This window comes from Rhyacophila brunnea, unplaced genomic scaffold (assembly GCF_057557595.1).
Source record: "Rhyacophila brunnea isolate RB1 unplaced genomic scaffold, BYU_Rbru_1.0 scaffold_15, whole genome shotgun sequence".
Lineage (NCBI taxonomy): Eukaryota > Metazoa > Arthropoda > Insecta > Trichoptera > Rhyacophilidae > Rhyacophila > Rhyacophila brunnea.
Genome location: NW_028232806.1, coordinates 33,405,325 through 33,422,626, shown reverse-complemented (window position 1 = coordinate 33,422,626; position 17,302 = coordinate 33,405,325). Strand labels below are relative to the sequence as shown.

At 33.1% G+C, this 17,302-nt stretch overlaps 1 protein-coding gene across 1 annotated transcript in view; it reads right to left on the bottom strand.

Moving 5' to 3' along the window:
- wwk (anoctamin 8 white walker) overlaps positions 1–17,302 on the bottom strand; it is a 50,232-nt gene that overhangs the window by 21,176 nt on the left and 11,754 nt on the right. Inside the window, exons 6-18 of the mRNA XM_085943311.1 lie at positions 17,053–17,169; positions 16,757–16,863; positions 15,248–15,351; positions 14,397–14,478; positions 11,798–11,950; positions 10,220–10,355; positions 5,011–5,066; positions 3,258–3,332; positions 1,862–1,994; positions 1,492–1,688; positions 1,184–1,381; positions 294–425; positions 22–153 (exon numbers count right to left, since the gene is read on the bottom strand). Of these exons, the coding sequence (XP_085799437.1) occupies positions 22–153; positions 294–425; positions 1,184–1,381; positions 1,492–1,688; positions 1,862–1,994; positions 3,258–3,332; positions 5,011–5,066; positions 10,220–10,355; positions 11,798–11,950; positions 14,397–14,478; positions 15,248–15,351; positions 16,757–16,863; positions 17,053–17,169 (1,622 nt within the window). The remainder of the gene's footprint in view (positions 1–21; positions 154–293; positions 426–1,183; positions 1,382–1,491; positions 1,689–1,861; positions 1,995–3,257; positions 3,333–5,010; positions 5,067–10,219; positions 10,356–11,797; positions 11,951–14,396; positions 14,479–15,247; positions 15,352–16,756; positions 16,864–17,052; positions 17,170–17,302) is intronic.

The following is a 17,302-nucleotide window of genomic DNA, read 5'->3' as shown; positions in this document are numbered from 1 at the left end:
AAAAATCAAAAGTATATTTACTTGTAACGGAGTGTGGGTATTTCTAGACGCCTCCCTTCTTTGAAACTCAACTTTGGCCATCTCTGCAGCCAACCAAGAAGGAAGTTCAGGGACGGCCAACTTTACCATGACTACCATCACTAGCATGACATGCTGAAAGTAAACAATATCTTTTTAAAGCTTCCTCTGACGTACATGTTTCAAGGTAAAAGTGATATTGTATAATAATAGTAATATTTTATGTAAAAGTATCTGGTAATTATAAATGGTCATAAGAAAAGTGTTATACATACCTCCAAGGCCACGATAACTAAAATAGTCTGGGTAGGAGTGGCTTCCGGAAACATTCTGTGAACTTGCCCGGATAAACCAATTAGAGCACAGTTTACCAGCACGGCTATGCCCACCATTATTTCCATGGCATTCTGGAATAGATACAAAAATACAGTTAAAAAACATGAGACATATTTCCTTAAAAATAAAATAGAAACTAGAAACTATCTTGCCGTAAACTAGTGGTGCATATATATGGTGTTGGCTATATGCTGCCAACCAACTAAATGAAATATGCAAAAAAATCCCAACAAACTTAAAAAAGTTAAGGGGGAGAGGCACGCCAGCAGAGAACCTAGCGGAAAAATACGAAGCTTGCAATTTGAGATTTTTTTTTGATAATTTACAATATCAATTAATAATTTTTTTTTTTTTAATTCAAAGATAACATTGTAAAAAAAATTTAATAAAATGTGAATTCATTGCAGGGTTATATCTTATTATTACAATATATAATATTTTGGTCATATTTGTTATTAAAATTTAGTTAAAGTTTTCAATTTTTGACCATTTCGATTTTTGACTAATTCATCGTTTCAATATTTTTTATATCTATTTTAAAAAACATCAATTTTTATAGAAATATAAATGTGTATAACTTGAAATCCTTTTTATTTATATCAAAATTTATTTTAGGTATGGTCCCAATATTGAAACTCGAATTGATATAAATAATTGCTATAATAAAAAACTTGCTAATAATTAAATAAACTATTTTTTCATGTTTTGTTTGTTAAATTTTTGGTTGTTTTGTATTTTCTTTTGTTTGCATGATAGGTAAACTTTTCTTCAACAGGTGCAAACTTTTAGATAGTTTTATCTAAGATATAGCTAAGAACGATTATCTAACCTGCCATGACCCGATACTGTTGACTCTCTTTCCAAAAGGCCTCTGCGTAACAAAGCACAGCTTGAAGGCATCCCCTCGCACTTCGACTAGGTTATTGGCGAGGGCGCACAGACCAGCCAGTGGAAAGGCCGACGAGAATAGAACCACGTATCCCAGCTGCATCACCATCTCCAGATGCTCTGCAAACGTACCTTCGTACTGCAAAAAGGCATGAGAAAAATCAGTGAATAACTGTGGGGAAGTGGGGAAAAAGAAGAAAAAAGAAGACAATACACATGAAAGAAAATAAAAACGTTAATCACATTAACCTTGAAGAGTTGCGACTCTAACTCAGCCTGGCTGATATTCCTCTGCTTTCCCTCTGGAATGTCTTTCTGACCATCGGCAAGGTCCTTCTGACTTCCTAGGAGAAGTTCTTCTTGAGGTAGGTCCATGGATGTCGGTGTGCCTTTCGAAGGCGTCCCTTCTTTACTGCCCGTGCGAGAGAATGAGTTTGGTGCTTTTTCTGAAACAATACAAGATTAAAAACCATGACATTTTGTAAATTGATACGAACAAAAAGCTTAGTCGATTCATCTCACTTTGTTATAAGGCATGGACTTAGGACCGAAATCCTTATCTTTCGATAGTGTTGTTCTAGTCGTCTATTTCGATAGATTTCATAAAGTAAAAACATACCTTGATTTGGACTTAGCGCCCCCCACAAAGCCAGACTCAGCCGAGCCAACCGCAAATGCTCCAAGAGATAGGGCCAAGCTGACTCCCTCAGGTTACCCAACACTTGGCGAGCTATCAACAGTGCTGCCAATTGCTGAAAAAAAATATTACCGATTATTTCATACAATTTATTTAGAGTTTTTGATTAATTGCATTTAGGTCTGTGCATTAAAAATGGATATTGACTTTCTATCAGTCGCCTTAAAATCGAGTCAATACGGTAGTTTTAAGAATGATTGCGATTAAATAGACAGAATATCACTTTGCCCAGGGCCCCAATTTGTCCAGTCGCAGTGAGCAGAAATGAGTCAGAGATGAAGAGGGGATATGACAACTGACTATATGCTATATAAGTGGGGCTTGAAAGAGTCCCTATTTTGTGAATGTGTTGAGATTCAGACTATGGAGCACATTTTGGAGTCATGTATAGGTAAATCATTCTACAGTGGCACCATAGGCGATTCGCGCGTGTATTGAATTGCTTGCGACAGTGCCTTTTTCAATGCTAGCAAACAATACCACTATAACTGCACGCCGCATTTGTCGTACCCATGGTGCCACTGTAAAACGATTTACCTATAACTAACATGTATGCCTTCTCCAGCGGAGTTTCAGGCATACACCAGCCCAAAACGAAAGCTATTGCATGCATTGATGTCTTGCCGGTTCCACTGTGACCGATTATATGATTAGTTCTGTCAATTTGTTTTATAATAACTTTTTCTTATCTTTTTGAACAAAATACTTTTTACAATCACCATAAAGATTATATAATAATATATATGTATTAACATTTTTTTTTATGATTATACCAAGGCTTTGACTGCGACTCGCTGTCATATCGCCTCTTCTCATCTGGGAGAGGATCCGCCAATCAGGTCCTCACTCCAATTCTGTTAAAGAACTTTACAATTTTGCCAAACTCTTCCGTCTTACCCACCGCCAGGGCACCTTTCAATTAGTCAACATTCTCAAAGATATCCGCAATTCGCAGCTGTACTCTGTGTTGTTCATAATTAGGGCATTGTACTGCTATATCTACAATGTCCTCGAAAACATCAGATTCATCACAGAGCTGCGAATCGCTTTTTCCCATGAGGACATCAAATCTTTTACCCATCATGTGTCTTGTTCTTAGCCTATGCTATGTATTAGCTTATGCTATGTATTAGCATTCTGGATCGAGATAACAACAATGTGTTATGAAAGTATTATACTGGAATAGATTTGCAGTAGTCTGTTATTCTTAGCAATCCTTGATTGGCATTAGCCAAACCGGTTTTTCACCAATCGCACACTGCATTTTATATTGTTTCAACACAAATGGCATTGAATTATAATTAAAAAAGCAAATTACCTCTTTAAGCTTCTCCTGATCTTGCAAGTAAAACGCGATGTAGAACAAACTGAGAAACGAGTTCACAAATTGAAACTGAAATAAGAAAATACAAATCGATTATTCACCAATAGAAGAGACGATGTGTGTAGTTTTTAATGGATTAGACAGCGTGGCGTTCAGTGCTTAAAACTTTAAGCGAGAGTGCAAAAAGCTTGATTGCTAAATTCAGCCAATTCGACATCTGTTATTAACTTTGTTAAGTTTTCTTAGTATATATGTAGTAGGAGTAATGAGATGCATGTGAGATAATGACTATGAATAGGTATATATATATTAAAATATATCCTTATTACCACATACAAAATATAACTAAAATTTATGCATTTCCTTCCTTGTACCTTGGCCAAGTAGATCACACAATCTTCCACCCCTGATTTATTTAAATCATAATGAATACCTACTTCTGAAGAATCAAATACAATTCAGACACTAAACGCTACTATACTCTAGGAGTATCTTGTAATAAGTTTTGACTATCCAAACAAAATATTCTAAATAAAAATATTATATAATCTATTTTATTTTGTATGCACTAAAAACATCAATATTATTATATTAATATTCTTACAAGCACTATAATAATTAAAATGATATAGTAACAGTTTTTAGAAGGACGTGTTCAGATTCATATCCCAGAGAATATTATAAATGTTACAAAATGGTGGTTCGACAAATAAATGAATCTGGGCCATATTCCTATTCCATGAAAGAATAGCTAACAACTGACTCTTGTGAATGAGAAGATCGTACCATCATATTTAGGGTCTATGTTGCACAAAATCAAAAACGAACAATATATATTTCCAAGATGTCTATTGGTCTTTTTAAGACTCACAGTATGAGTGTACTGATATAATTGCCATAAACTGTAAACTCATGTACTTACAATTAAAAAATCGGTTACACACAGGGGCGAATTGGTGGCCCGACACCGACCCGTTAGTTAAATTTATAGTCAAATATTGAACGGCTCGGAGGGCGATAGAAATGTAATAACACAACATGCGCATGATCTCTTTTAACAGTTGACATATTCTGCGATATCAATATCGGTTTTGGAATCTATACATGCGTTAATCACAATTTAAAAAAAAAAAATATTTTGTATTTGTGTTCGGTCTAAGGGGATTTCTTGCCAGACCAATCCGCCCATTGTTACATATCTAAATATAACAACTCAAAAGGTTAAAATTGTTAAACATGTGTATGTCCAGTGGGAAATGTATTATGTTGTTCTAAATTCGAATTAAACAAAAAAATAATGTGTCATTAAAATTACTTCATATCGTGGGCGTACAGGCAGAAGTCACTAACTCCAGTTTTGACGAAATTGAGATTTTAATGTCATTTTATAGAAAAAGTAATGCTGCTTGACTGGCATAAGTCGCGATTTAAGATTATTGAACATATAAAAAAATAAAAGTAAGGAAGAACTCAAAAAATCAACTCAAAGATTTTACAACCATTTTAAGAAAAACAAAAACACAAAACATTGATTATCTCAGAACTGTGTATTTGGAGTTAGTGACTTCTGCCTGTAAGCCCATGATATTCAACATTGTTCATTACTGACATCTCTGTTTACACAATATAATAGAATTTCCACTGTATATGGAAGAAGAATAAAGTGCGTAAGAAACATTTGTTGTTGAATGAAAATAAACGATACCGTAAAGCTACAAGGCAAGCGTTACAAATTCATCATACAAACCAATGAGACTTTCACAATCAGATGGTTCTCATATTTGGTGTCGAGACGGTAATTTTCTTCAAGGCCAATCCACATCATCAAACGAATGCAATGAAACGAGAAAATATACTCTAATTTCTATTGCCACAATGAAGATTAATGTACAGAATCGGATATAGTTATTATTTACATACAGCGCCTTTTAGAAGTAAGCTAATTGTCAAAAGTCTTAATTTGAATCGTAACACAAATTGACAATCAAAATTATATATAACAATGCGATATTACACATATTGACATACACCAGTGGCGAAGGGTGTAGGTAAGCTGTTAAGATTGGGCATAAATAGTGCACACTAAACTTTAAACATACAGTAAAACCTCGTTAATAAGAACATGGATAATTCGAATTTTTAGCGAAAAAAAAGTCCCTTGAACATTATTTTCACATAAAACAATACCTTTAATTCGAATTTCTGGCATATAAAAATATTTAATAAATCGTAAAAAAGTACACTATTTCATGAGCCAGTCATTGAAAATTATGACAGACTTTTCTTATAACATCATAAATTACTTATTTTAAGAAGGTAATAAAAATAATCCTGACGTTTTATGACCCATTAACACACATAAAACCGGAAATTTGGTAGGCACATCTAGGATCGTAAACGATATTAATGAAAATCAAAAAAAATTTTGTTTTCAAAATTTTAATATTTTTCCCCTATACACGTATAATTCATAATTCGATTTTTTTTTTGATTTTCGGTCCCATGGAATTCATATTAACGAGGTTTTATTGTATTTGTTTTCATTGAAATAAGACTACAATGTGTAGATAATGTTTGTCAGTTTATAAATTCAATTAAACCCTGTCTAATCCAAGCCGTAGTAGATAATACTCAAAAAATATTTTATCGATGGAAGAATATTTGATTTTTATAATGATTTTTAAAAACTAACCAACACCATCTGTAATATGTATTCCTAATTCAACGAAAACAAATCAGTATGATTGAAAGTGTGCACTATTTTTGACAGATCATCCATAGTATACCTACCTAAACTATTATGGTTTCGGCAGGGTTTAATTAAATTTTAAAACCAACCAGCACCATCTGTAAATTGTATTTTTAGTTCAAAGAAAACAAATAAGTAAGATTGACAAAGTTTAGTGTGCTCTATTTATGTTGAATCTTAACAGAATACTTCCACCCTTTGCCACTGGCATACAATAATAATAATTGAGACGATGACGTTCAAAACCATATATATCCACGAAACGAATTTTTGAATAATTAAAAAAAAACAACCGATTTAGAGTAAGTAGGTATATTAATGGAGGAAAATAAAAAAAGATTTTTGCACGAGTACCCAACATTATATTATAAGAGTAATTTGGATTTAAAAAAATGGATTTAATGAGTTTTGAGTGTAAGGTATGAATTTAACCATATTTTGAAACTTAACATGAACAAAGTAACATAGATTAACGTAAATTTGCTTTCATTTTGAAAATAAGCAGATCAAATTTCACCGGTTTACCGTGTGACGATTTAAAATAAACGAAGGCAGAATGTGAAATCTTGTGCCTACAATTGTTTGCAATTACAAATTGTTTTTACATATTGGCAGTACGGATTTAACTATATTTTGAAAGTTAAGACTGATATTATATGCTATATGTTTGGATTTAGCAATTTTTTTACATAATCAGAAATTATATAGGTTCACATATAGGTTCCATTGGAGACAGACAGAAGAGCAGAAAAAAGTGGACCAACAGCCAGATTAAATTATGTATTAAATTCAACAAGAGTTTACTAAAACTGCTACAACTTTTATATTGTATTATTAATTTAAATATGTTTTCAAAACTTGTGTAGGTATTGAAACTCATCTCTTTAAATATGTAGATAAATTTGTAGGGTTATAAAAAATATCTAAAAATAAAAAATATACTATAATAAGGACAAGCGGCTTGTCTCCAATGGATTAATATCTCGAAAAATTAAAAAATGTCATTTAGATAGGTTTCGATTTTCATAGTCTCAATTTCTGTTTAAATCGATTGTTTCGAATTCGTTTTGCAATCGTACGATCTAGAATGAATATTATACGCATCGTCTAAAAGGCATTGTAATGTGAAATATAAATTTAACGTCTACAACCAAAATAATATACATACATTGAATTAGATATAAATAATTACATGTTACAACAAAGCCAACATGTTTATGGCGTCTAATTGACATGAATAAATTAATATCTATCCCCATTTCAAAAAAATACTTGCAAAAGGTTAACACAGAATAATAACGTATTAGAGAAATCTAATTTCCAAACCAATTACTATACAGTTAGCTGTAATAAAATGCAAACGTTGGACACGCTTCAAAAATATATTAACAAGTTCGCACCAAAAATATCTCAACATCAATTTCAAAAATATATTTACACACTGGCAGATATTAAATAATAAATGTAGGTAAACTTTCTTGACATAATTTGCTTAAAAAAAACAATTGCTGATACATTTTTGAAGCCTTACGGATGGTCACATCTTATTGCAGCTAAGTATTATACTTAAAAATTTTCCTAACATGAAACATTTACTGTATTATATCGATACAATGCATTATAAAAATCTATTACTATAATAGATAATTTCAAGTAACAAAGCTAACCAAAACAGTGAATAATATGAATTTGATGTAAAACTAATTAATCAATTAATTGATTATACAGTAGAACCTCGATATAACGGACCAATGCGGGTGTCCGTTAAAGCCGAAAGTCCAATATATAAAAACAAACAAAATCCTGTTTATTCGTCCAGACACACCTGTTGTGGAGCGACGTTAATGTTCAATGTCGACGGGCTTACTTTCGGTAATCCTCCTTTGAAAAAAGAATTAAGCTTCATTGGCACTTTTGAAGTCTGCTGTTTTTTTATAATTAACTCTCTAAAATTACAAAAATGCGTGTCAAATTTCGTTATCTGGCGAATAGTCCATAAAATTTATTAGATCGTCGAGATGCGATCTTATCACTGATAACTTTGTTTTTGGGCGTGTTGTTTTTTCTTCTTCGCTATCTTCACTTCCATCCTCATTTTCCAAAATCATAACTTCATCTGATATTTCACTTTCAGTCATGATGTGATAGTAAGGGTCACCTTCAACCATTGTAGACTTATTGAATGGAGTAATAAATGCATCCATTCACTTTGAATAAACAAATGAAACTGCTGTGCAGCTGTGTGAATTAGCAGCCAGCGGTGAAATTTGGATTTAAACATGTATAACATTAACAGGATGTTTTTAACAATTCCCACATCTGACCGTATATTTTGTCTGTTATACCCGAACTCCGTTCTATTGAGATCCGTTATATCGAGGTTCTACTGTATATTAAACAAGGTATATGTTTTTATAATAAGTAAGCATATAACACGAATAATAAAAATGATTCAATCTATGGTAGATATGAAAACATAAATATTGAACTGAATCTTTATTTATAAAGGGTCCTGATTTTATTATAAAGTATTTATTTGTAAAATATATATTATAAGTAAAAAGTTATTGAAAACAAATAAGTAAGCTCACAAAACACTCTTAATGTCACATTATATTAAAAACAAAATACGAATCACTAATGAAGCAAAGCAAATTGAACACAAAATCAGCTTTTATATAATTATTTTGTATTGAATAGATAATATCCTAAGATGAAACAGGTCTTCGTTTACAATAATAAAAATATCATAAATAATAATATTATAATGTGTTGTGATTTCTTTTATCTATTACGTCTTTCCAACAAATAATTAAAAGTATTAAATTCCACAAAATTAGATTTTAGACGATAGCTATTTCAGTAGTAAATAAGGGTGTTTTCTTATAAATAGAGCTTACGAAAGTGTTAACTGTCAAACCGAGCTGATACTTGTCACTTTTTGACATTTATAAATATGACGGAAACGGGGTGCACTATTTTTGTCAGATCGCCCATAGCATACCTAAACTATTGTGGTTTGGTTAGGCAGGAGGGTTATGATCAATATTGTCTGGCTAATCATCATGAACAGAGTCACGCTTGAACGACACTACCGGATTATCGAAATTTACTTTTATAATAAGTCATCGATTTGTGCAACTTATAGATGTTGTTTTACTGCAAAATTACGTTCAGCGATGAGGCTCATTTTTGGCTTAATGGGTTTGTTAATAAGCAAAATTGCTACATATGCAATGAGACCAATCCAGAGGAGACCCTACAGCTTCTATTAGATCCACAAAAATACACTATTTGGTGTGGTTTCAGACATGCATTATCGGACTTTATTTTTTCAAAAACGAGGCTGGAACTCGAGTTACGATCAATTGTGATCGTTACCGGATCACGATCAATGATTATTTTTTAATGTGGATGACGTAGATTGGTTGTGCATACGGTGACCGCAACCAACGACTTATTGAAATCAAAATTTGGCGATAAGTTTTTGTTTAATAAATACCTCTGGATTATTTCTTGTTGTGATGCGAAAAGTCACTGGTTTATGCTGATAAACCAGCAACAATTGACGCCTTAGAAGCCGACATTGTTCGTATTATTCCTGATATACGGCCAACAGTGCCGTCCAGAAAGTGATCGTCCAGAATCCGCTTCGTCAAAAACAGCCACGGTTGGCCATATGCCCAAAATCATGTATTGATCTTTCGAATAAAAAAATTTGATTGAAAGTAAATTTTTTGTGGTATTTTTTACAATTTCAAATTCTATCGGACTTAAAAAAACACCTTGTGGCATGACTGAGACAACTTTAATTATAAAGCCAGTGGTTTGGAGAACTAGCAGTAATTTCATTGCGATACTAACGCACTTCTTGATGAAGTTGTCGCAGCCTGTAAGATGTTGCATGGAATAGCTATCAACTACAAAACAAATTTTGTAGAATTTAATGTTATTAATTATATACTGCTGCAATTGAAATAATTGAAATTGTAACTGCTATATGAGCATTAATTGGGTGCTCACTGTATATTTATTCACTCTACATAGGAGTTTGTAATGAAGAGTAAATAAATACTTACAAGAAAATAAAGTTTAAATCCAGGACTTGACCCGTCGCTCAGTAGATATAAACAAACACAAACATAAAATAAAAGAAACTAACAATGAGATGTGGTGAGGAGTGGGCGTACAATAAGCTCAGGCATACCTTTATCGTTGAGCCACGTAGCGATGCGGAAGTAGCAGTGGTCCATAGCAGCAATCATGACAGCAAGAATAAGTCGGGGTGCGCACGACAGCCACGAAACAAAGGCACGGGATTTGACACGGTCCTCCCACCAGTCCTAGAATCCAAAACTAACTTGAATAACCACTCGTCAACACGTTAACTTCTTCAATAGTGTTATCATTGGGATAATGTAGTTTTTTTATCCCATGTGCTTATCATTATCCAACGAAAATTGTTTGGATATTCTATCATTAGGAGTCAGGATCACTCCTAATACTTTAAATAAATTAAAGTATCAGATTCCCAGTAATATGTGAGAGAATTTTTTGTAATTTTACGACGAACAGCCAATAAACACAATGAGAAATCTGATAATTTTAACGTTTATCGACTGATATGGTGATTTTCTTGAGGACGAACTCCACAAATTGGTGGTCATTTGATGAAGAAAGCTTGTGGTGCCTTTGATTTTTTCGAGTTAAGGAGAACTGTCCAATACATCACACTATTTATGTAATGATCTATTACTTTTAAAACGTGTCAAAATCATTTTTAAAATATGTTTAAAAACCCAACGATTTACAGAAACTGATTATTTCTTTTTCTTCCTGGCACTTCAACCCTATATGGGTTTTGGCCTCCTGCAGGGTATCTAAAGCTGCTTTCCTCTAGCTTAAAATTCCCATAGTCTTTAAATCCAATCGACACTATAACTCCATCTTGTACGAGATCGACCCGGTCCTACAAATGTCCAATTTTGATTTTCATTTATTATTGCAAAAATGGCAGCTAATTATTATAAAACTTCGCATATTGTTTGAAAATAAAGTACGACAGAAAAAAGAAACTTAACACACAAAAAGTCATTTACATACTAAAGATTTAGTGAATCCTCCCATATTTTGTGATTATGGAAAAAGAGAATTATTCATATTTCTTCTTCAGTCATTTCTGACCCTTAGTCGGAGCATATGGACACCACACGGCACCTCCAAGAATCCCATTTCATTCAAGATTCTCTTATTACAGTTTCAAGTCCTTTAGTAGGTATACAGGAAGTAGGTGAAAATTGACAAATCTCAAAGCCTGACACAAAATTCTGGCACAAATCCCATCAGAAAAAAGTTGCACTTTTTAGCTTAAGGCTATACTTCAGCTGAGGCATGGTCGAAAAAGATCGTGGCTAGGCGATGTGCGGATTGTGCAAATGACGTGTGCCGAACGAAATATAATTTGTCATAAAAATCCAACATGCGTCCATTTAATGTTATGTTTATTGTTATATTACTAATAATAATAGTATATTCATTGACAATTTTTTTTTTTTAAGTATATACGTAAAGTTTTTTAGTCCTCTTTACACGATTTAGGAATATTTTGATCCGATGCCATGACAAAACAAATCGACGTGCGGGCACCTCGACTGTTGGTTTTCGATTGGCGACTAGTGAGAAATTTCATCGCACCTACTGTTGAAAATTATTTGCCGTTTCACTGAAGTACGCTCTTAACCTTTTACATATTATTATTGTATGGTATATAATCAATCATGCGTACCTGTATAATTAACATGATGTATGAAGTGAGCGCTACGCCCACTAAGCAAAGGCAGATTATGGGAACGCTGACCAGGTGTCGCCACAGTCGACGTCTCCATCCGGGGTATATAGGTTCAGGCCTCCCTGTCACTGGACTCACCACTATTTCACCCTGAAAAATAATAACATAAACATCCAAATAAGTACAACCAAAAAAGATCATTTTTTCCAGATACATTGCTATCTTAATGCAAAACTAGACTAAGTAAGACGGAAGAGCTTGGCAAAATTGTAAAGTTCTTCAACAGAATAGGAGTGACGACCTGATCGGCGGATCCCCTTTTAAAAGAGAAGAGGCGATATGACAGCGAGTCGCAGTCAAAGCCTCGGTAAAATCACAAAAAAAAAACAAATTGTTAATTCTTCAAGAATCTTTGAAGTTTGACTTTTTAATTGTCACAATGAGAATAACTGTTTTCTTGCAATGCTTTTTTACACATCAATTATTGTCATATCTTGACAATTTTTATAAATAATAATACAATATGTTTTCATTTAAATATTTTTGTAACATAGGCTACATCAAGAGACATGCAAGTCAAGCCAAACATACATACAAACATCTACAGCAAAACTTCGGTAATTCGAAATCGACGAGACAGAAAATAAAAAAAAAATCAAATTACAAAATGTATATGTATTAATCAACGATATTATTATTGGACAATGCACTCAGTACAGTTGCTAGCAAGTAAATTCACGCATGGCGACATTCGCACATGTATAGGTAGACGTCACGCAATTTCCATTATGCGATATCACGCATCGGGAATTTATAGCCATATTACCTTTATTGTAATGGCGTTAGAACAGTGTTTCTAGTGTCAATGTTAATTTGAGCGAACCCGTTCGAACAAAACCATTCGGCAGTCCCGACAAAAAGCATCGGGAATTTATAGCAATATCACCTTTATTGTAATGGCATTAAAACAGATTATACCATTCGGCAGACCCGTCAAAAAAGGGATTTTTTCCAGATGGTTCGTCCATATTAATGACATTGGTATTAATATATCAATACTATTGACTGAGGGTAGGTACTTCATGGAATTCGAATTTAAATTCTAATGGATTTAAGTTTTGTACTATCCCATTTGAATCGTCTCACCTTCACCATCTTCGGACATTATGCGCACTCACCAACAATCAATGCGCTTTTTATAATTGCTTTATGCAATTTATTATAAAAGCGACAATGAACATTGTCAGTGCGCATTTACCACTGGTAAGTGAGCATAGTGACTGAAGATGCCAAAAAGCGAAACCCGGGTCGCAAAAAATTACTCAAATGTAGTAATACAAAGCTTAAATCCATTAGAAACAAAATCTATTGCGAAAAACAGTAAATTCTAATCCAATTTTGCCTGGTGCCCAAAATCGATATAATTATGTAATATAATATTATATACCTAGGGAGATTTTTTAAATTTTCGCGAAAATTTTGATTCAAGGCGAATTTCGAATTAACCGTTTTCTTATTAACATGGTTTTACTGTACCGTCAAATGGGGCGTCATTGAAATCGAGGGGCTACTTTGATACTTTGAAAATGTTTTTGAAATTGGCAACACAGTACTCACCGGAACGGTATAATTATAATTTACTGGTTTATTTTAAAAGATATATCTATGGTCTACCTGTCAAACTACAAATACGGTAATTAAGTGTCCGATTTGTTGTATATCGGAATCCGTAAACATCAAGGTGAATTTGGTGTCTTATTTGAAAAGCTATAAAATGTGAGTACCCTTTTATTATCATCGTAGTAATTCAATGATTATTTAAACACTATAGTGACATCACTATTTCTTTTTCATATTTTAAATTCAAATTTATTGAGGTGAAGTACACTTTTGTGTAACATGCTGATTTAGAGTATGGGGCGTCATTGATACGGGGTATCAAAGTCGCCCCCACACCTAATACCCATACTGAAGATGGTGTAGTTGCTAAATTTTAAGAATATTCTTGTGATTTTTTTTAATTTACATGTTTTTAATTTCAGAATAAGATGGTGCGACAGTACAAAAGAAAACTAGGTTCAAATTATTTTATTTTAAGTTTTATCGGTTATTTTGTATTGTAATTTTGGTCTCATATAAAAATGTTCCTAGATCTTTGTTGTTTACCCTGTACATGATGAATAAATGCTATAATGCAAATCTGTACATTTTTTTGTTTATTTTTTTGATTGAGAATACGTTTATTTTATTTAATGTAGCTTGTATCTCCTGAAAAAAAAATTTAAAAAAAAATGAAATATAGGGATGGGTTTGAAGTCCCACATATAAACTAACGAAAGCATAAAAAAAATAGGCATCAAAGTAGCCCCCACCCCATGGTTTTGATAGGGTACATTTTATTTTTTATTTCAATACGTATTCGTTATATTTTCCCCCCATACATTTCATATTATTCGTAATTCGATTTTTTTTTTGATTTTCGGTCCCATGGAATTCGTATTAACAAGGTTTAACTGTAATGGCCAACATCTGTAAACGGAAAAAAAATCTAGGAACAATGTAATATTTATAATAATATAGGAATATGAAAATATACCTGATATAATGGTCTCGGCTCTATGAGAAGGTCATCTCGTTGATCCAACGTTCCCCACCTGTATGCTAACTCATTCGAATATCTGAAAAATCAATATAGAGGCTTTCAAACGATAAACATATAAAACATGAATTAATGAGGCAACTACATGACGACGCATGTTAAAAAGGGTTCCATGACAAAACAGAACAATGATAAATATAACTATGACCTTTCAGGAAAAATATAAATTTAATATTCAAATTGTCCTATCTCTATTATATTGATAGATTTTTAATAGCACAGATTTTCAATACGTCATAATAAATCAAATTATATACCTAATTTCTGCATTCCTAATCGCTAGAAAGCCTCAAATAAATGGGACTTAACTCGGTGTTGCCAGCAAGCTTAGGATATCTAATCTTAATCAATATAATATGTTCAAAATGATTGGGTGACTAGGTACAACGAAATAATGACCAAACCTAACCTAACCTAAATAGATTCCACAAAAATTAATATTTCATTTTTCCCCTGGCTGTTCTGTTTTGACACTGTTCTGTTTTGACACTGTTCTGTTTTGTCATGTTCTGTTTTGTCATTTTCTGTTTTGTCATGTTCTGTTTTGTCACTGTTCTGTTTTGTCATGTTCTGTTTTGTCCTATTACCGTTAAAAAGTAATGCTATTTAAAAAGACACTTGTTTTCTGAGTTGTAATGATGAAAGGTGTAGATCGGTGATTGACCGTTCAGGAAACAGAGGGATGGATGTGAACTCATATCACATTTAAACTAGGTGCGTAGTTTTTGCGATGAGGGAAGAGCAGTATTAACCATTAAAACTGTGCAATCATCTTCGTGTTCCTTTACCTTTTCCAAGACTGCAAATAAATACAGGCCCAGAGAATGTTGAAGATTGAGAAGAGAACAAAGGCCATATCACGCCAACTATCACGAACACTGCTCATAAATATCTGCAACAGAAAAAGTCTGGTTTAACCTAAAATATTTCTAATGCTAGAAACACATTACCAACACGTCACGTGAGCTAATCTGCTATAGCCATCAGAACATTCAATAATAAAAACTGACAAATTCCAAAAACAAGATGTCAACCACCTGTTATACATTTTGAAAACACTTCTGAGAAATATAATATTATAACGAACAGAAAAAAATATGACACCCAGCAGGATTCGCAAAAATGTGCAAAGACCACTAAGATATAGATATCCTATCTAATTGTGACGAAGTTTAACTAGACATACTTTTTACAATATTGTCTGAAGCACTTCCTAAATTGAGTTGTTATTAAATTTGGTAATCGGCTTTTAGTCAGAGCACATGGACGCCAACCCCGGGGACGCAAGTACAAACCTGCTGGATGTCGTATTTTTTTTCTAGTGGTTATAAATTACTTAGAAGTGTTTCCAAACTATGTATGTTCAATAAAATGTTATATTCTTAAATCTTATGAATTATTTGGTGAATAAAAATAGATAGTTTATTTAATCACCTGTTATTTGTGTCAAACCACTAAAATGAAAAATATGTGACATGTGACTCGTGTAAACTTGTAGAAAATAAGCAATGTTCTATTACGCATGAGGTGACCTTAGTGTAGTTCTGATACATTTTGGCAAATTTTTCTAACTGACACTATTCGCTTTCGGCTAAAAATCTGTTACGTGATGGGAGCATCTAAATACTATGATATTGCAGATTTTTTGTCTGTGATGCGAGCTTATCATGTGCTTATGTGACGTGATGGCATGGCCCTCACATGCCAAAGCGGGCCCTCGGACCAGGACCTCTAGGATGGTCCCCCCTATTTATTACCAAGGTTAAGGACAGTGTGATGTGACAGTGTCTGTATCGTTTCTCAAATTTTATACGTGAATTGTCATTTAATTACCTATAGCACATCAAATTGCATCGTACAATCACATATTTTAAAATTGTAATGACCTCAAAGTAAAATAGTGCAATTTTTTGACTATTAGAGTGAATTTGTGATGTGTTTTTATCTCACTTGACCCCTCTATGCCCAGGCTCCAAGGTTAGAGCCCTGTCAACTCCCCACGGCTATGAGTGATGGTAATGTGTTTCTAGCATAACTTGTAATAGTGGTCAACATTATTGTTAGCGGAATATAAAGTTAATTGGACTATATAGAATTATTTCACACATTGTATTTGGATTCAGAGCAATGACTCAATACGAAGAGTGAATAGCTTCATTCCTCATAAATAAATCTGTTAAAATAACCTTCACTCTGTGAAAACCTGTATGTTTAATTTTGGAGCTTTACTTCTGCTCGATTCTGGATATTATAAAATATGTCTGTGTTAAGTATAAATGTCATTATTATTTACTTACCCAGAAGAAGAATCCTAAAAAGGCAGGCAAAGTCAAAGCACACGTGTAGTGTCCCAACCAGGCAAAATACATGGCCACTTTCACTCCAAAGTAAGTGCGAATCTCCTCTGAAAATACAATCAAATAATGACTACTATCATAGTGTAACTATATCATAATACATAATATAACTTGTGATTACGAAGAACGATCCATCAGAGACTGGAAACTTTCCAGGATTCCCTGCGATGATCACGTTACCTATCAGACTTTAAGACAAGCAAATAATATAGATATATTAAAAATCGAATAAATACCTAATGGCTGAGGAGAGCATATTGCACGGACCCACTTCTCTCGGAGTTCCTGAAGTTTTTCAGTTTCGTGAAGTGGAAATACTCGTTCTATCAGTCCAGCACTTACACATACAGGCACTGCAAAGAAAATGTAAATAAAAAAGTCATTGCAATAGTTTTTTTGTTCAAAATTCAAATTTATTCATTTTACATAACGAGGGCTTAGTGTCAAACAACACTATCTACAAAAGTGCAACTTTACAGGAGAGCC